The sequence below is a fragment of the Mandrillus leucophaeus genome, unplaced genomic scaffold (genome assembly GCF_000951045.1).
Source record: "Mandrillus leucophaeus isolate KB7577 unplaced genomic scaffold, Mleu.le_1.0 Scaffold208, whole genome shotgun sequence".
Taxonomy (NCBI): Eukaryota; Metazoa; Chordata; class Mammalia; order Primates; family Cercopithecidae; genus Mandrillus; species Mandrillus leucophaeus.
Window position 1 is genome coordinate 321,851 of NW_012102121.1, and position 19,365 is coordinate 341,215.

Sequence of the window (19,365 nt, forward strand, 5' to 3'; positions counted from 1 at the left end):
CTAGCTACCTGGGAGGCTGAGATTGCAGTGAGCCAAGATCACGCCACTGCACTCCAGCCTGGGAGACAGAGTGAGACCCTGTCTCAAAAAAATAAATAAGAAATAAATAATTTAAAAATTAAAAACCAAACGTGATTTCCCCTTCCCCACTTCTTGCCCCATCCCACCTGAAATTATCTTCATTATTTTTGTAAAAATAAAGGGTGTTCAGGCCTCCTGTTTTTAATCCAATTTTTCACTGTTGTAAAACTGCTACATTATATCCCATTATTTCCCTTTGGACAAATTTCTAGAATTGAAATACCTGGGTTATATGATACACATTTTCCTATGAGCAATTTTAATTTTCTTTTTTAATTAGTTTTTTCAGATATGGTTCTAATCACTACTTAAGCAGAATAGAGGTTACCAGGAAAGAAGGTGAAAATATAACCTTGCCTTTCAGGCATCCAAGTTTTTAAAAAATTCACTTATAATGGTATTCAATTATATACTGAAATTCAATTAAATACTAATAATCTCAAATATTTTAAGTGTTACTCTAGGCAATAGGTATAAATCCTAATAAGCTAAAACTATTACAGCTATACTTAAAACTAAGTAAAAATCAATAACTGGGTAAAGAGGCTCAACCAATCATAAGTCTATGGCATACTGACCTTCACCCATACAACCTAAAAAAGAAGCCTAGCTCCACACGGAGGTGGAGAAAAGCAAACTATCTTAATTATGTGTAGTCATGGGTACGCATGTTGGAAGTTCTTTGTTCAAAATGAACTTTCTTTCATCCCATCTTTGTTCTCTGCTTCATGAGGAAAGAAAAGCAGCTTCCTCATTTTGATTTCAAATAAACCTTCACAACCACAACTGCCAGACCCTTCATCCTTATTCCTCCAGAATGAAACACCACCAAATCCTGAAGCGTCCACCATGGAAATCAGTTCTTGGATACCTCTGGGCTGTCTACATGTTAAGATGGCTGCAGAGTGACCAGAGAATTCTGGGGCGGGGGATGGGGAGTGCTCTAGTGACAGCAGGCCACACGCAGACAAGGGACAGTGCAGCTGGGGCGCTGGGGAAGAAAGCAGTCTCCCAGTACTCTCTGCTCCTCCGTCTCCCTTTCCTGTTCTTGCAGATTGCCCTAAAGAGCTCCAAGCTTTTGCCCTCTCTTCTGCAGAGTTCCTTCCTTCCATTAAAACCCATATATAGGGACCAGGATGCTCAAACCCAAACCCCAAACCCTTATCAAAGCACCCACAAAAGGGGGGCTCACCCCTAGAACCATAATTCCCTTTAGTTTTAAGAATATAAGATTTTCCCTACCTCATTATACTTTTACTAAGCCTTTTTTTTTTTTTTTTTAGACAGAGTCTCACTGTGTTGCCCAGGCTGGAGTGCAATGGTGTGATCTCAGCTCACTGCAAGCTCCACCTCCCTGGTTCACGCCATTCTCCTGCCTCAGCCTCCCAAGTAGCTGGGACTACAGGCACCCACCACCGCACCTGGCTAATTTTTTGTATTTTTAGTAGAGACGGGGTTTCACCGTGGTCTCAATCTCCTGACCTCGGGATCCACCCGCCTCAGGCTCCCAAAGTGCTGGGATTACAGGCGTGAGCCACCGCACCCGGCCTTTACTAAGCCTTTGAAAGCAAATCCTTCCCCTTTGAACAGGGCAGCTGGGCCTGGTCATGTATTATAGGACAGGGATACCAACACAACTCAGGCCTCCCGGCTGCCAGTAACTCCCAGCTACACTGGTTATAGGGCTTCTTGTTCCCTACCATCTCTGCCTATCTATCTGTAGGTGTTAGGGGAACCCCAAATGCTATTACACAGCCTGATTCAACAGATATGTAACCCATTTCCTCCTCACCCCACTCCTTATTCTGGTGTGCTGGCTACAAAAGAATGCCTACATCTGGTCTAGCCTCTCTCTTCCTCAACAGACTTTTACTCTATTGCTTCTGTCACATGAGTCTAAGTAGCCTGTCACCTAGGAGAAGAGATAAACATTATGCCATGGTTATTAAAACTCGTGGTTTTAAAACATGTTTTGGCAATATATTTTACAAAATGGAAAGGTGGCTCAGTGAAAAGAGAATCCCATCCCCAGTAAAACTAAGGGAGGAACTACATAATTTCCCTGCAATTCTCCTCACTGAAAATGTGGAAGACGTGGTTCTGGATAACTTAATCTCCCAGCTTTAGGAAGAAAAATGTTTTTTAGATTAGTAAACACTGACAAAGTTGTGATTTGTGTCCTAAAGTAAGTGTTAATCTGCTTTCGATAATTGATTGTCAATACTTTTTGGAGCACAGAGATTATGACTTTTTAAAATTATAGACACTATGGAGTTGGTCTATTAAACTGTAAGGTTCATCTTCATGAAGTTAAACTATGTCTCACACGTCTATCCAATAACAGCTCTCATTTCTTGGGCATGTATTTTATGCCAGGCACTAAGAGATACAATGCATACATCTCATTTATCCTCATGACCACCCTGGGAATTAAATACTATTATGTCCCCCACTTTTTACACGAGGAGATCGATTATTTAAAAGACAGAGCAACTGCCTGAGGTCACACATCTTGCAAGTGACAGAACTGGGATTTGAACCATGGATTCTAGTGTTAAAGCTCTCCCCTAGCCCTGCAGTGACCATGCTTCCAGAGATTCTGAGCCTATGTAAGTCTCTGCAATGGGTCTGGAGAAAGTGTAGGTATGTGTTTCTTGACTTTCTCCAATCTGATTTCATGCTTCTGTGTTATGGAAATTACAATGGAATGAAGGTTATTACACTAAGAAGTTGATCTGAATAGGTATGCCACTCCAAGGTATATATGATTGTCCACAGCTATAAAAAGACATTCCAATACCTGCATCATGACCTAGGAGCTTTTCTCTGAGGACTCATTGGAGAGAGAGAGATTTAAGGAAGAGACTAAGAAGAGCTGTTGTTTTCAGTATTAGGATATAGTCCTTGAGATGAACTGTCAACTACAGAAATCCTAGCTCAATTTGCCTTTTAGATCTGAAAACAACTTCAGTTATTAGCACTATTAAATATAATCTAACCTCATTGACACTTAAAAACAGAATGAAGTTAATATTCGCTAAGTATAAACTTTTTGTTGTAACACTCTAAGCAATATGATAAAAGGTACCAACCATCCTCACCTTCCCTGATAGTTATTTATAGTCAGATGCTGAAAGAATAACATAGACTTACCTTTTCCCTAAATACTGCTTCATCCCATGTCTGAAGGCGTAAAATAGAGTCATTCATCATTTTTTCTTTGTACATGTTTATTTGTTCTTTTTCAATTACACCAGCATTACTAGTCAGAAGGAAGCACTTGCTACCTCTTGCTCTTCCTCTGCCTATCAGAAAATAAATATTTTAGTTGGTGTTTTTGACTTAAAGCTCTGATATAATCTGCAAATAGGTAAACAGATAGAGGTAGTCCTAAAATTCAACTTTGGTTCACTGAATCCCACTTCCCAGGAAAGTTGAGCTATTAAAGAGTGAACTCATGAGGCAGCACTGCTTGAACCCAGGAGTTTGAAGTTGCAGTGAGCTAGAATTACACCACTGCACTCTAACCTGGGTGACAGAGCAAGACCTATCTACATGAACCCCCAGTATGACACTGTGATGGCTCTAAGATGAGCAATAAACAGGCCCTCCTTCGAGAACCTTCTAGACAATGAGGAAATAAGATCTCTTCATAACCAGCAAAACATAGGTGGAAAATTTTAAGTATTATTACAAAGATAGATATAAAGGGTTACAGGCTTTATATATTCCAAAGAGATTTTTACCAGCTAGGAGGATTAGGGTCAGATGATATGGAGGCAGGGGAAGAGGTAAAATGAAGAGTAGCAGTACCTGAGCAGTTCCTTCAACAAGCAATAAATGAGGAAATCAGGTTGGCGGAAGTGGATAATGAACAAAAGGGAAGAATGGATAATAAAGTTGGAAAGAAATGGGTGCTGGATTTTGGAAACTTTAGCATCAAGTAAATTGGGGAACCACTGGCGTTTCAATACAAGGAAGTGACATGATCACAGCTGTTTTTCAGGAAAAGTAGTATGATAGCTGTACTTATGGAAATTGGAAGAAGAAAAGGAAAAAGGAGGGAAGACTAGTTAGGAGACTAGTCTAGTCCAGGTGGGGCAGAAGAACTGTGGAGTATCCCTTCTTGAATATAGGGGGCCCTTCAGCCCACCAGCACCACCATGAAAGGTCTACAGGTTGACTGGCAAAGCTTCAATCCAAGTTGGAATTATTCTTCCATAAATATATCAGTCAATGCCAGGCAAGTGAGCAGCATCATTGTAAGAATCAAAGTAGAGTTTATGTTAGTGAACAAAACTGTAGCCACCTCGAAGGCCAATGATACTAAAGTGCACTGTGCCATTGTTTACATACTCAACCATGGCTCAGTAAAGAGAAAGGCCAGAATGACACATACACTTACAAATCAGTCAAAACAGAATCCATGTAGGAATGGTCTCAAAGCTTCTCTTACCTCTGGTTTGGATCATTTTGATGACATTGCCCACATACTCATACAGGATGACAAGATTGCACTGTGCAATGTCAATGCCTTCATCAGCAACTGAGGTGGCAATCAGAATATTGTGATCTCCATTGACTTTGAATGCATCCAATATACACTTCTGTGCTGGGAGGGTCATTCCTGTGTCAGAGTAAGAGGGCGTTATACAACTCACCAAAGAGGGAACTTCCCCCTTGAAAAAAGAGTTACTAATTATGGAATGCTTATTACATGCCAAGTACTGTGATAAGTACTTTATATCCATGATCTCACAACACACCTAGGCAGTGGGGTCTGTTTCTATGGCTGTTTCAGAAGGGACATTTAGGGTGGCATCTAACGCTTAGACTCTGCCACAAGACTGAGTTCAAATCCCAGCTCTGGGGGACTTATTGGTTGTATGGTTTTAGCCATATTATCCAAGAAACACACTTGTTTGCAGAAATATCAACAGCTAACTGTAACACCTTTACATGTGTGTAAGAATTTATAGCTGACAAAACATTTTCACGTCTTCTCACCAGAGTGATATCATCATAAAGCCCTATAGGTCAACAGGTAAGTGTTCCGATTCCCCTTAACAAATGAGGGCCGTGCCAGGCGTGGCTCACGCCTGCAGTCATAACACTTTGGGAGGCCAAGGCAGGTGAATCACTTGAGCCTAGGAGTTTGAAATCAGCCTGGTTAACACAGGGAGAACCCATCTCTACAAAAAAATTTAAGAATTAGCTGGGCATGGTGGCACACACCTGTAGTCCCAGCTACTCAGGAGGCTTAGGTAAGAGAATCACCTGAGCCAGGGAAGTTGAGGCTGCAGTGAGCCATGATGGCACTACTACACTCCAGCCTGGGCAACAGAATGAGACTATCTCAAAAAATAAAATAAAGACACAAATGAAGGGGCTTGAGGTTCCAGAAGTAAGGTAAGCTGACAAGCTAGCTATCAGCAGTGTTGGGCCTTGAACTTCAGTTTAAGACCCTAATAGTGTGCACTGTTGGGGTGTCGGCCTCCCTATACACAAACTAAATCATTTTCTGCCACACCCACCCACAATACAGTTGTATTATGTTTCTCTATGAAAAAGGCAATGCTGTCTGCTCACCAATCCTGTTTCTTTCTCCTGCTGGGGGCACACAGCTGAATTATACTTCCCAATCTAACCTGTCACTAATGGCATGTAGGCAGAGGTCATGTGTGTATCTTCCAAACCAGACCCCTAAAAATTGTCCATGTTCTTGTTATTTCTCATCAATGGATGATAAGGTCACAGTAGAGGACTTAGAGACCCCCTGTGAGCCATAACAAGGAAAGAGCCTGGGTCCCTACAATAAGTGGAAGAGGATGGAGCAGAGCCCCCACCCCTACCTATCTATACTTGGGAGCGTAAGTGAGCAGAGCCCCCACCCCTACCTACCTACACCTGTGAGTGTGAGGTATAACTTTTATTTTGCCCTGCCCCTGAGATCATGGGGGTTGTCTGTTAGAGCAATCAGATTACCCTGATTTACACACAGCCTGTTCCTGGCTGCAGCTACTGGACTGAAATAAACATTTGAACTATGTTGGGCCAATGCAATTCTTCACTCTTGGAATCTGAAATTGGGATTTGGAGACAGGTAGTAAATCAGGAAGGTGTGGGGCAGTCATGAATGGAGAAGCAGAGAGAGCAATCTGTAAAAGGAAACTATGAAGCAGATGTGCAGGATTCAGAAAAATTTCCAGTCCCAGTTGCAATTGTCCACAAAGCCCGAGTGCACTTCCAGACTGTGGGTTCTATGGTAGACCCAATTATCCCTGTAGCAGCTACACCCCCTTGTGCTTAGACTAGCCTAAGTGGGTTTCTGTTAATTGGGGAAAAGAAAGCATCTTGACTAAAACAACCACATACTGCCTTCTAATATCCTATGATAGTGGAGGCTAAATTTAAATTGTCTGAATACGGTGTGACGTTCGGATGTGATAATTACCCAGTTTGTGTGATCATGGCGGACACCCAAAATGGCGGCTCAAACAATACGCACACTTCAAACTGTGTGGATCCTAAAGACATCTACATTTGTCTATTAGTAGAATCACCTGATCTCCACTCACTGCTCACTGGGCGGACCCACCTCAGGCAGGTAGAGGAAGGTAATGTGTATTACTTTCCATTACCTAGCTGGCAGTGGACTCAGAGTTTGTGGAAAAAGATCCCTTGTGATTTTTGAATTATTTACTATTCAAAGTCATGAAAATTCAAATGCAGGCAGCTTTATTTTCAGAAAGGTGCTTAAAAATCAATCTCTAAACATTATTTTGATTTTACTTTTGAGCTTGCTTTATCCAGAATACTTTTTTTAAAGATACGTACTTTCTGTTATTTTTGAATCCATGTATTCTCAGTAAAACCAAAACCAAACAAATGATGAACATTGTGGACCATTACATAAAACTTCTGGATGTGAATAATAGCTAACATTTAACATATATTGAGCACTCACCATATGCCAGGCATTGTTCTAAACCAGGAGTTGGCAAACTTTTTCCATAAAGGGCTAGATGTATAGTAAATATTTTAGGCTTTGCAGGCCATGCTGTCTCAGCTACTCAACACTGCCATTATAGTGTGAAAGCAGCCACAGACAACACATACATGAATGGTCATGACTGTGTTCCCCCCAAAGATTATTTTATAGACAATGAAATGTGAATTGCACAAGCCTTTCACATGTCATAAAATATTCCTTTTCAAACAAAAATCATTCTTAGCTTAAGAGTCATTCATAAGCAGGCAGTGAGCCAGATTTTGCTAATGACATTAACCCTCTCAGCTAGGTACTCTTATTATTTTTCCATTTGACAGATGAAGAAAGTAAGTCATGAAGATGTTAGATAACCTGCTTCTTCACAAAACAGGAAATTAAGAAACGGAAATTTGGAAATATACAAATTTAGCAAACTGAACTTTTGCTTATTTACACGCAGCTTTTTATAAAAAAGCTGTTCACAATTCTTCTAGCTTAACTGTGCAAGGAAGAGGATGAGACCAGAAACAAATTCAGCTAAAATTGTCTTAATTACCTGGTAAATCAAGTTTAACCCATTCGATAAAAGCTATGGAGTTCACACTGATAAACTGAGTGAAGAAAATACTTCAGTGGTTTCCACCTCACAGTTAATAGAATTTATAAAAGCTCCAACTGGCTAGGCACGGTGTTTCACACCTGTAATCCCAGCATTTTGGGAGGCGAAGGTGGCAGATTACTTGAGGCCAGGAGTTCAAGACCAGCCTGGCCGACATGGCGAAATCCTTTCCCTACTAAAAATACAAAAATTAGCTGGGCATGGCGGCATGCACCTGTAATCCCAGCTACTTGGGAGGCCGAGGCATGAGAATCGCTTGAAACTGGAAGGTTGCAGTGAGCTGAGTTCGTGCCACTGCACTCTAGCCTGGAAAACAGAGCAAGACTCTGTCTCAAAAATAAAATAAAATAAATAAAAGTTCCAATTTTTTCCTAATGTATTTCCAGCCCAAATCTTGAGATATATTTTTCTATGGCCAAAACAATTTATTTTCACCGTCATCATCTACTAAACAATGAGCATCTCTGGAACAGACATCATACGTGATTAATTTCTTAATTTATTCATCTATTCAGTCAAACATTTATTCAGTAATTATGGCTTGTCAGATAAAAATAATGATTAAAAGGTCCATTTTTATCCACAAGGAGCTCATATTTTGTGGAAGAAAAATATAAATAGGAAGCTATAATTGAGTGTGATGAGCACAGAAAGGATGCTATAGGAATGTGGAAGGAGATCTCTACCAGTTTTTGGAGGTTGGGGAAGGCTACATGGGAGAAGCACAATGCCTGGCATAGCATAAGTTATAAATAAATGTTGTTGAATGAATGGATGAATAAATGAACAAACCAATAAGAAAATATTTCCTGAGTGTCTATGTGTGGAGAAACAACAAAGTTTGAAAATCAAGTAGGACTCATGTTGGAGTCAGATCGCAGAGAACTTTGAATCCCAACCACGAGAATACGGTGTTAGACTTCATTTGGTGAGCCACTTTTTTTTTTTTTTTTTTGAGACAGAGTCTCTCTCTGTGGCCCAGGCTGGAGTGCAGTGGCGCAATCTCGACTCACTGTAAGCTCCACCTCCCGGGTTCACGCCATTCTCCTGCCTCAGCCTCCCAAGTAGCTGGGACTACAGGCGTCCACCACCAGCCCCAGCTAATTTTTTTGTATTTTTTTTTAGTAGAGACAGGGTGTCACTGTGTTAGCCAGGATGGTCATGATCTCCTGACCTCGTGATCTGCCCGCCTCAGCCTTCCAAAGTGCTGGGATTACAGGCGTGAGCCACCATGCCCGGCCTGGTGAGCCACTTTTTAAGACCCGAATCTACTTTTCGTATTTGTGATATTTAAAAATTACATGAAGGGAAAGTGCGAGGGCGATAACTGGGGACTGACAGGGTGGCCATGGGAGGGTGCTTATTATAAACAACACTAAATAGGAAGACTTGTCAGCACCAGTCACTGAGGGGTGGGGGGCACAGCTGTGAGGTGGTCAGGATGAGGGCAGGCCACCTAGGATCCTCCCAGATAATAACATAGGCAGCCTGTTATCATTTGATCACTCTAGCTGGATTTCAGAATTGTCTGCTTGGACTTTTTAAAATTGTAAAATACATAATACACACGAAAGCTATGCATATCTACTGCTTAAAGAATAACAATAAAACAGAAACAGAACATTTCTATTTCCAGTTAATCTTAATCTATTGGTTGAAAATTTGAGCAGGATAATAATGCACTCAAGTATGACTTAAAAAACATCCCTGGCTTTGTCTGTAGGACATATGAGAGGAGGCAATGTCTACAAGGAAAGAGACTGGAGTGGTTTTTGGCGTTTGAGCATTGTGATGGCTTTTTGATGCATTAACTTGGCTAGGCCAAACAACAGTTCCCAGTAATTCATCTAGCTACAGCTCTGAAGAGGTTTTATGGATGTGATTCAAGTCCCTAATCAGTTGACTTTAAGTCAAATAGAAAGAGAGTTCATTCCAGGTGGGCCTGCCTAATCAGGTGAGCCTTTTAAAAGACAGCTTAGGCCTTCTCCGAGCTCAGAGACTCCAGACAGCTCATGCCTGTGGGGTTCCAGTCTGTTCCTGATAGTCCCTTCCTGACTACCTGCCCTACAGACTTCAGACTTGCTTTGCCAGCCCAATTGTGTAAAATAATTCCTTGCAAGAAATCTCTGTATGTGTGCATATGTGAGACACATGCCTCTCATATATATGTATAATCACCTACTGCTTTTGCTTCTCTGGTTAAACCTTGACTGATACAAACATTAAAACGGAATTTAAAATATATGTTAAATATATATTAAAATTTATATTTATTAAATATTCAATATTTAATATTGAAATATATTAAAACAGAATTTGAAATATACACACACACACACACACATATTCTTAAATGCATAATCCCTAAATCTAATTCACTATATATAAATACCTGTGTTCTGATTTGTTTTGCCACGTCCAGTCAATATGCCAGGTTTTAGAAAACTGAGTTTAGGATTTCCTTCAATCCAATTTTTTAAAGCCTGAAAATGAAAAGCAATTATCAATTGGACACTCCTTATAAATCATTTGTACTAATATTGAAATACATGCAAAAAGAAAAAAATTTAAAGTTAGTATATGTACAGTTTTCAGACTGACAAACCTGAGAAAAAAAGCATTTTGGAATTGAACCCTTTGTAATAATTAACTAAAATGGCATAGATCTCTGTGACCTGATATGGTTTAATCTCTAAGACTGTTTTTTTTTTTTTGAGATAGAATCTTGGTCTATCGCCTGGGCTCAAGTGAACTCCTGGGCTCAAGTGACTCTCCTACCTCGGCCTCCCAAAATGCTGGGATTATAAGTGTAAGCCACTGTGTCCAGTACTTAAAAACTTTCGAAATTCCAATGGTTTGTTGCTAGTATGTAGAAATACAGTTGAATTATGTATATTGATCTCATGTCCTGCAATCACGCTAAACTCACTTATTCTACATACCCGCTATTTTGAACTTTTGTTTTTTTCTCTTAAAAATGTCTTAGAGATGGCCAGGTGCGGTAGCTCATGCCTGTAATCCCAGCACTTTGGGAGGCTGAGGTGGGTGGATCATGAGGTCAGGAATTCAAGACCAACCTGGGCAACATGGCAAAAGCCTGTCTCTACTAAAAATACAAAAATTAGCTGGGCATGGTGGCACACGCCTGTGGTCTCAGCTACTCAGGAAGCTGAGGCAAGAGAATCACTTGAACCCGGGAGGTGTAGGTTGCAGTGAGCCGAGGTTGTGCCACTGCACTCCGACCTGGGTGACAGAGCGAGACTCCGTCTCAAAATTAAATAAATAAATAAAAATAAAAATTAGCTGGGTGTGGTGGTATACACCTGCAGTCCCAGCTACTGAGGAGGCTGAGATGGGAGAATCACCTAAGCCAGGGAAGTTGAGGCTACAGTGAGCTGTGATCACACTAGTGTACTCCAGCCTGGGCAATGAGAGTGAGACCCTGTCTCAAAAAAAAAAAAAAAAAAAGAAAAGTTTTTAAAGTACCCTTTATAATAGCATCAAAAAATTAATACCTAAGTATAAGGCTAACAAAATATGTGCAGAATCTGCTGAAAATGACAAAACACTGATAAAAGAAACCAAAGAACATCTGGTTAGTCCACCTTTAAGGTAGCCCTCAATGATCTCCACCTTCTGTATTCAGATCCTCGTGTAATTCCCTCCCCTGAGTGTGAAGGGGACTTACTGACTTGCTTTTAATGAATAAAATACAACAGATGCAATGTGGCATCATTTCCAAGATGAAGTTATGACTGTGGCTTCCAAATTAGATACCCTCTATCTCAATCTCTGGGATCACTCTCTCTAGGGAAAGCCATCTGCTGGTCTGTGAGGTGGACCTGTGGAGAGGCCCACATGAGTGAACTCAGAGGCTCTTCAGCCAACAGCCATATGAGAGGAGTTTGGAAGTTAACCTCCCCCAGTGAAGCCTTGAGTCAAGCCATGGCCAACACCTTCACTACAGCCTCATGAGAGATCTTCAGCCAGAAACACCCAGTTAAATTGTTTCCAGATTCATGGCTCACAGATATTGTAAGGTAATAGATGTTTCTTGTTTCCAGACACTCAGTTTTGGGGTAATTGTTCCTCGGCATTATTTAACTAATATGGAAGCCATATAAAGAAAGAGATATACTATGGTCATGGATTAGAACACTCAATATTGTCAAGATGTCATTTCTCCCCCAATTTTATCTTTATGTATTTTTAAAAATATTTTATTTTTTCAAGACCAAGTCTCACTCTGTCACCCGGGCTGGAGTGCAGTGGTGCAATTTCAGCTCACCACAGCCTTCGCCTCCCAGGTTCAAGTGATTCTCCTGCCTCGGTCTCCCAAGTATCTATGATTACAGGGGCAAGCCACCACGCTAGGCTAATTTTTGTATTTTTAGTAGAGACAGGGTTTCACCATGTTGGCCAGGCTGATGTCAAACTCCTGACTTCAAGTGATCCGCCCGCCTCAGCCTCCCAAAGTGGTGGGATTAGAGGTGTAAGCCACCATGCCCAGCCTCAATTTTATGTTCAGATTCAATAAAATCCCAGCAGACTTTTTCATAGATGTGGACAAGTTGCCTCAAAAATGTATATAGAAAGGCAAAGGAACATAGCTAAAAATAACCTTTAAAAAAAAAATTGGAGGACTCACATCACCCCATTTCAAGACTTACTATCAAGCTACAGTAATCACGACAGCGTGGAATGGGTGAAGAGGTATATGTATGGATCAATAAACAAAATAGAGAATCCAGAAACAGATCCATGCAAATATAGTCAACTGATGTTTTCAGAAGTTACAAAGGCAATTCAATGAAGAAAAGATAGTCTTGTCAACATACAGAACTGGAACAACTGAATGTCCACATACAAAAAGAAAAAAAAAAAAAGCATCTCAACCAATACCTCACACCTTATACAAAATTAATTTAAAATTGACTGCAGACCTAAATGTAAAATGTAAAGCTGTAACACTTCCAGATGACGACATAGTGAAAATCTTTGTGACCTTAGGTAAGCAAAGGATTTTTAGAGATAATACCACCATAGGCAAAAACCCATAAAAGAAAAAACTGATATACTGAACTTTGTCAAAACTCAAAACTTTCAATCTGCAAAAGATACTGTCAAGAGAATAGGCAGACAAGCCACAGACCAGAAGAAAATATTTGCAAATCACATTTCTGACAGAGGACTTTTTTGTCAGACTATAGAAAGAATTCTCAAAAACTCAATCAGATGATAAACCAATCTTTTCAAACCAGAAGATCTGAACAGACACCTCACCAAGGCAGATACAGATGGCTAATAAGCAGAAGAAAGAAGTTCAGCCATATTACTCATTAGTGAAATGCAAATTAAAACTGTAGTGAGGTATCATTACCTACCCATAAAATGACTAAAATTTAAAAAGTAAAGAAAGGAAGAAATGCTTGCTCTACAAGTATCAATACTTATAATTAGAGTGATTAACATAGTGACAGCACGAAGCCAGGTTCCAAAACTCTGGGAGGCCAAGGTGGGAGGATTATGTGAGGCCAGGAATTCAAGACCAGTCTAGGCAACATAGCAAGACCCCATCCCTACAAAAATGAATAAATAAATTAGCTGGGCATGGTGGCACATAACTATAGTCCCAGGCATGGTGGGAGAGGGGGCTGAGGTGGGAGAATCGCTTGAGTTTGAGAGGTTGAGGGTGCAGAGAGCCATAATTGTGCCATTGCATTCCAGCCTAGATGACAGAGTGAGACCGTCTCTAAGTGAAACAAACAAACAAACAAAAAACACAGTGAGGAGTATTAGTGTAAGGATAAACATATATTCAGAACAGAATAGAGAACCCCAAAACAGACCCCCACATACACATATATGGTTTCCTGACCGTAGAGAGAAAACAGCTTTTTTTCTTTCTTTGACACAGGTTCTACCTCTGTTGCTCGGGCTGGAGTGCGGGAGTACACTGTCATGATCACTGCAGCCTCAAGCAATCCTCGAGCCTTAGCCTCCCAAGTAACTGGAATTACAGGTGCACACCACCAGCTAATTTTTCTTTTTTAAGAGATGAGGTCTCACTATGTTGCCCAGGCTGGTCTTGAACTCTTGGCCCAAGCAATTCTCTGCCTCGACTTCCCAGACTTCTGGGATTACAGGCATGAGCCACCATACCCAGCCCAATCTTTTCAATGAACAGTGCTGAGTCCATTTGTTATCTACAAGGAGAAAAAAAGCTTACATCCACAAGTGCTCTGGTTTTCACAAAGAGAATTGTAATTGTCTCTGGGTTTAAGTGGTACTCTTCTTGTAAGATGAAGCGGAGGTCTTCAAGTTTAGGGTTCTCATTGCTGGGATCCCTGGAAACACTTTCTAGTTCCTGCAGCTTTTCTGCAAATGGGAAACATTTTATAAATTTTATAAATGGCTAATAAATTCTAAAAATTTAGAACACACTGTGACCTTTAGCTATCGTTCAAACAGTTAATCTCTACATCTTTGACCAGAATGTTTTGAGTAATAACTACTGATTTAAGTTGGTACAACCTTTTAAGAGGCAATTTGGCAATATCTATCAAAACATAATACACACACATCCTTCGATCAAATAATTCTACATCTAAGAAGTTTGAGACACAGTTATATTTAGAAAATTATGGAAGAGGTCTCCAAGGATTTCACTGTACCACTGTTTAAGGTATAAAAGAAAAACAGAAAACCTAAGTGCCCAACAATAGGAAAACAGTTCAATAGATCATGGGCTATGCATCTAATATTAATAAAATGTGGCTGTGAAAATTAATAAGGGAGTTATGTACATGATATATATGATACCAAAATATTTTAAGGTTAAAAAAAATCAAGGTAAGGACACTATGTTCAGTATGGTCCCATCTTTAAAAATATAGTTAGGCTGGGTGGGGTGGCTCACACCTGTAATCCCAGCACTTTGGGAGGTTGAGATGGGTGGATCACCCTCAGGGGTTCAAGACTAGACTGGTCAACATGGTGAAACCCCGTCTCTACTTAAAATACAAAAATTAGCTGGGCATGCTGGCAGGCGCCTATAATCCCAGCTCCTCAGGAGGATAAGGCAGGAGAATCACTTGAACCTGGGAAGCAGGAGTTACAGTGAGCCAAGATCTCACCACTGCACTCCAGCCTGGGAAAGAGAATGATACTCTGTCTCAAAAAAAAGAAAAAAGAAAAAAAAATACATATAGTTATAAAACAGGGATGTGTTATAGCCAGATCATACCAGACTATGGGACTATGGGAATCAATTGTGGTTTCTCTTTTATTGTTTTTGTTTGTTTGTTTGTTTGTTTTTCTTGAGATGGAGTCTCCTGTCACTCAGGCTGGAGTGCAGTGGTACAACTTGGCTCACTGCAACCTCTGCCTTCTGAGTTCAAGCGATTCTCCTGCCTCAGCCTCTCAAGTAACTGGGATTACAAGTGCGTGCCACCACATCTGGCTAATATTTTGTATTTTTAGTAAAGATGGGGTTTCACCATGTTGGTCAGGCTGGTCTTGAACTCCTGACCTCAGATGGCCCACCCATCTCAGCCTCCCAAAGTGCTGGCACTACAGGTGTGAGCCACCATGCCTGGCCAATTGTTAAATTGTATTACTTTTTTCAATTATCTATGCTTTTGAGGTTAGTTACATCTATTGTATCTGTACGGTAGAAATACTATAGAATGATGTGCTGCTCATCTCTTTTTAACACTAGTTCAATGACATCTTGTTGGTAGACTGGAATTCACTACAGTGGAAGCAGTTATACCATGGAAATCAAGAAAACACAAAAAATCAGTGCTGGATTGATTGATTGAGACAAGGACTCACTCTATCACCCAAGCTGGGGTCCAGTGGTGCAATCTCAGCTCACTGCAACCTCTGCCTTCCAGGCTCAGGTGATCCTCCCACCTCAGCCTCCCAAGTAGCTGGGACCACAGGAGCATACCACCACGCTCAGCTAATTTTTGTATTTTTTGTAGAGATGGGGTTTCGCCATTCTGCCCAGACTGATCTCCAGCTCCTGGGCTCAAGTAATCTACCCACCTTAACCTCCTAAAGTGCCACGGTGACAAATGTAAGCCACCATGTCATGCTTAATTTATGTTGAGAGTTTAGACTTATGAACATGATAAAAAAAATGATAATACAGATTAAATTTAGCAATTACATTGTGAATAGCACAAAATATTGAGAAACAGTCTCCCGGTTTTTGAAAAACTATTATATAATTCAGCAAAAAATTGCTTGCATCATTGGCAAACGAGTGAAGTTCCAACATACACCTTTGTTGTTTCATTTTCATCTTCTAATATTAACGAAACTATATACTAACAACCATATCAGAAAGAACCACACTTCTTTGTCATTGCAACCCTTGGTTGGCCATGGATACAAAAAATCTGCAAAAACCACCAAAAGCATTCTATGAGAATTAATTGGCTATGTGGATTTTATAATAAAGAATAGTCTATTTTTATTATTATTTATAAATTGTGGGTTGCATACCTCCTCTATATAAAAAAAAAATAAGCTTTTGTACATATATATGCATACATTTTTTTCTCTAGTGAGTTGTTAAATATTTACCAGCAAAGCACTGGTTACACGTATGTACCAGTAAGTATATACAGTATTTACCAGTAAGTAAATACTTAGGTATAGGCCAAAAAACCCCAAATTACCAGTAATTACCTTTGGGAAAAGAATTCAAAACAGGGAGAAGCAGCTTTTTTTTTTTGTTTAATATCTATTTTTTAATCATATGCAGCGGTGAGATTATGTGCCATTTTGGTTTCCTCTTTATGTAAAAATATATATAGGCCAGGCGCAGTGGCTCATGCCTGTAATTCCAGCATTTTGGGAGGCAGAGGCGGGTGGATCACTTGAGGTCAGGAGTTCAAGACCAATCTGGCCAAGATGGCAAAACTCCATCTCTACTAAACGTACAAAAATTAGCTGGGTGTGGTGGCACACACCTGTATTCCTGGCTACTCGGGAGGCTGAGACGTGAGAATTGCCTGAGTCCAGGAGGCAGAGGTTGCAGTGAGCCATGATTGAGCCACTGCACTTGACCCTGGGCAACAGAGCAAGACTCCATCTCAAAAAAAATAAAAAAAAAAAAAGTATATATAAATTATAGTCTTTTTAATATCATTAAAACACTTTTTCATATTTTTTAAACCTTTATAAAATTACTAAAAAAGAACATTAAACAAAAAGAATGCTACTGTCTGTGAACCATATGGGAAACACCCTCTGCAAATCCTGTTTTTCCTTCTTCTAAATAGGGAATGGTATAAGAAACAGACTCTTCCCATAGGTACTAGATTTCATTGAACCTAAATAGTCCTACCATCTCCATCTTCCTACATCCAGGACAACTCCCTAAGCATCCCCAAGTTTATGTATTTTAAATACAATACATGTTTGTTTTGCCATTCCAGTCACCAAGAATGCTACTGTGGCTTCCTCCTCTGAAAACACCACCCACCTTCAAATCTCTGAGTAAGATCTTGCTCAGTCTCATCGAATCCTGCTGCTCGGACATTGCTGAAGAAGTCTTTCAGGTAATCCAAAGCATCTTTCACTCGTGCATCCTCACTGATAATGAGGGCATCATTATATTTCTGTTGAAAGTAAAAACTGTCTCAATATGCTTCCAATGTCAACACATTCACTGTACTCAGGTTCAATTCATTGTATTTAAAGAATTCGTTTTAAGAAAACTTTTCTTTTCAAATCTATTCCAACTTAGCTTTTTAAAAATGAATGGCCTCTAACAGTTCTGTAACAAAATCTTTGAACCAAATAGTGTTAAAAAAAAAAAAATCTCAATTAGCTAGTAACATTAATTATCATCACTTTGGATTATTGAATTTTACCTTAGAAAAGAAAAACTACATGAAAAACACATATCCAAATTAAAAAACAATAATGAAAGTAAATCAACTTCTACATCAACCTGCCTCATAATTCCGACATTTCACTTAATTTCTATTTACATCTGAAGCCATCACTACATTCTCATTGCATCTTCCAAAATGATGGCCCTGACCACCTCCATCAAATGTTCAACTAAGCTAACTGAAATTCTACAAATGCATGCTGATTGAATGCATTTGAATATATTTTCAATGGCTGGATAAGCAGAGGTGATAGCTGTTGCTGTAGTTCCTTAACTTCTTGGTTAGCCAGAGAACCTGGATTTCTGAGCATGGAGAGTCACCAAAGGTGAAGAAATGTGTGCTTCAAGACATGGCAACAGAACTTTCCACTTGCTGAGCTTTAAAGATGGCTGTCACTGAACTGGTCTTGTATCTGGAATAATGTTCTCTCATCATCACCCAATTTTTTCCAACCATGTCAGTTAATGCTAGAGGCAAGGCATAGAATCTGAGCCTTTATTTCAGTCCTGTTGCCTGCAGTGTGAAATTTCAGAAAGTAAACTGAGATGCTGCTGAATGGGAAAACTTTTGGAGTTTGCTTCATAAGAACTTTCTGGAAAGGTTCCTAAGCAAGCTCTTGAGGACAGGATAAGAAGTTGTTATCTTGGCTTCCAGGGTGCCACTCCCAGTAGGTGCTGCAACCAGAATATGACTCTTAAAAGGAGGAACATACCCGCAAATGTGAAGTGTATAAAAACAGGGCTTTACAAATCCTGCTCTCTTCATCTTTGTCTGGCATCTGGAACACCATGCATGCCTTCTGAACTGTAACAATCCATTGTTCATATTTCTGTGTTCCAAATTCCCTATTTTGAATTTGAGAAAAGCTTTCTGTAAAAAAAAAAAAAAAAAAAAAAGTTTGTCACTGTGTCATATGGTCATTTAGGTTATAAACAGGCCTCACCCTTTCGTTTTCTTTTTTATTTTTTTTCTTTTCTTGAGGCAGAGTCTCACTCTGATGCCCAGGCTGTAGTACAGTGGTACGATCTTGGCTCACCGCAACCTCCGCTTCCCGGATTCAAGCGATTCTCCTGCCTTAGCCTGCTAAGCAGCTGAGACTACAGGCATGCACCACCAAGCCTGGCTAATTTTTATATTTTTAGTAGAGACAGGGTTTCACCATGTTGTCAGGCTGGTTTTGAACTCCTGACCTCAGGTGATCTGCCTGCCTTGGTCTCCCAAAGTGCTGGGATTACAGGCGTGAGCCACTGCACCCGGCCTAATTTTCTTTCTTACTCTCTGCAAACAGGGTATTCCTCCATGAAATAGTCTTAAGTAGTCTAGTTAAAATTATTTAACTGGATTCAGACTGGTGAAAAGGTGGAGGCAGGGTACCTGAGGTGGGAAGAGTAAGAAAATAGAAACTCATGTGACTCCATTACCATCTCTCCATCCTTCTGCTCCTTCCCCCATTCAGACCACATCACTGTGCTGCTAGGTAATATGACAACCTCCAAACTGTTCTCCCTACCTCTTGCCTTGTTCCCTCCCTTGAGTTTTAAGCAGTGCATCTGTGTGTGTGTGTGTGTGTGTTTGATTGTTTCTTGAGTACTATGTACCAAGAATCAAAGTACCTTACATTCATAATTTTATATAATTTTCGCAACCCATGAGATACGTATTACATTTCACATATTGGGAAACTGAAGTTCAGAAAAGCCAATTAATAAGTAATTTACCTGAAGTCACACAGCAAGTACGTGGACAAAGGGCAGGAATTC

At 40.1% G+C, this 19,365-nt stretch overlaps 1 protein-coding gene across 1 annotated transcript in view; it reads right to left on the bottom strand.

Moving 5' to 3' along the window:
• DDX58 (DEAD (Asp-Glu-Ala-Asp) box polypeptide 58) overlaps window positions 1-19,365 on the bottom strand; it is an 85,200-nt gene that overhangs the window by 7,854 nt on the left and 57,981 nt on the right. Inside the window, exons 11-16 of the mRNA XM_011979985.1 lie at window positions 18,318-18,475; window positions 17,191-17,326; window positions 13,921-14,069; window positions 10,084-10,174; window positions 4,538-4,708; window positions 3,235-3,386 (exon numbers count right to left, since the gene is read on the bottom strand). Coding sequence (XP_011835375.1) covers window positions 3,235-3,386; window positions 4,538-4,708; window positions 10,084-10,174; window positions 13,921-14,069; window positions 17,191-17,326; window positions 18,318-18,475 — 857 coding nt within the window. The remainder of the gene's footprint in view (window positions 1-3,234; window positions 3,387-4,537; window positions 4,709-10,083; window positions 10,175-13,920; window positions 14,070-17,190; window positions 17,327-18,317; window positions 18,476-19,365) is intronic.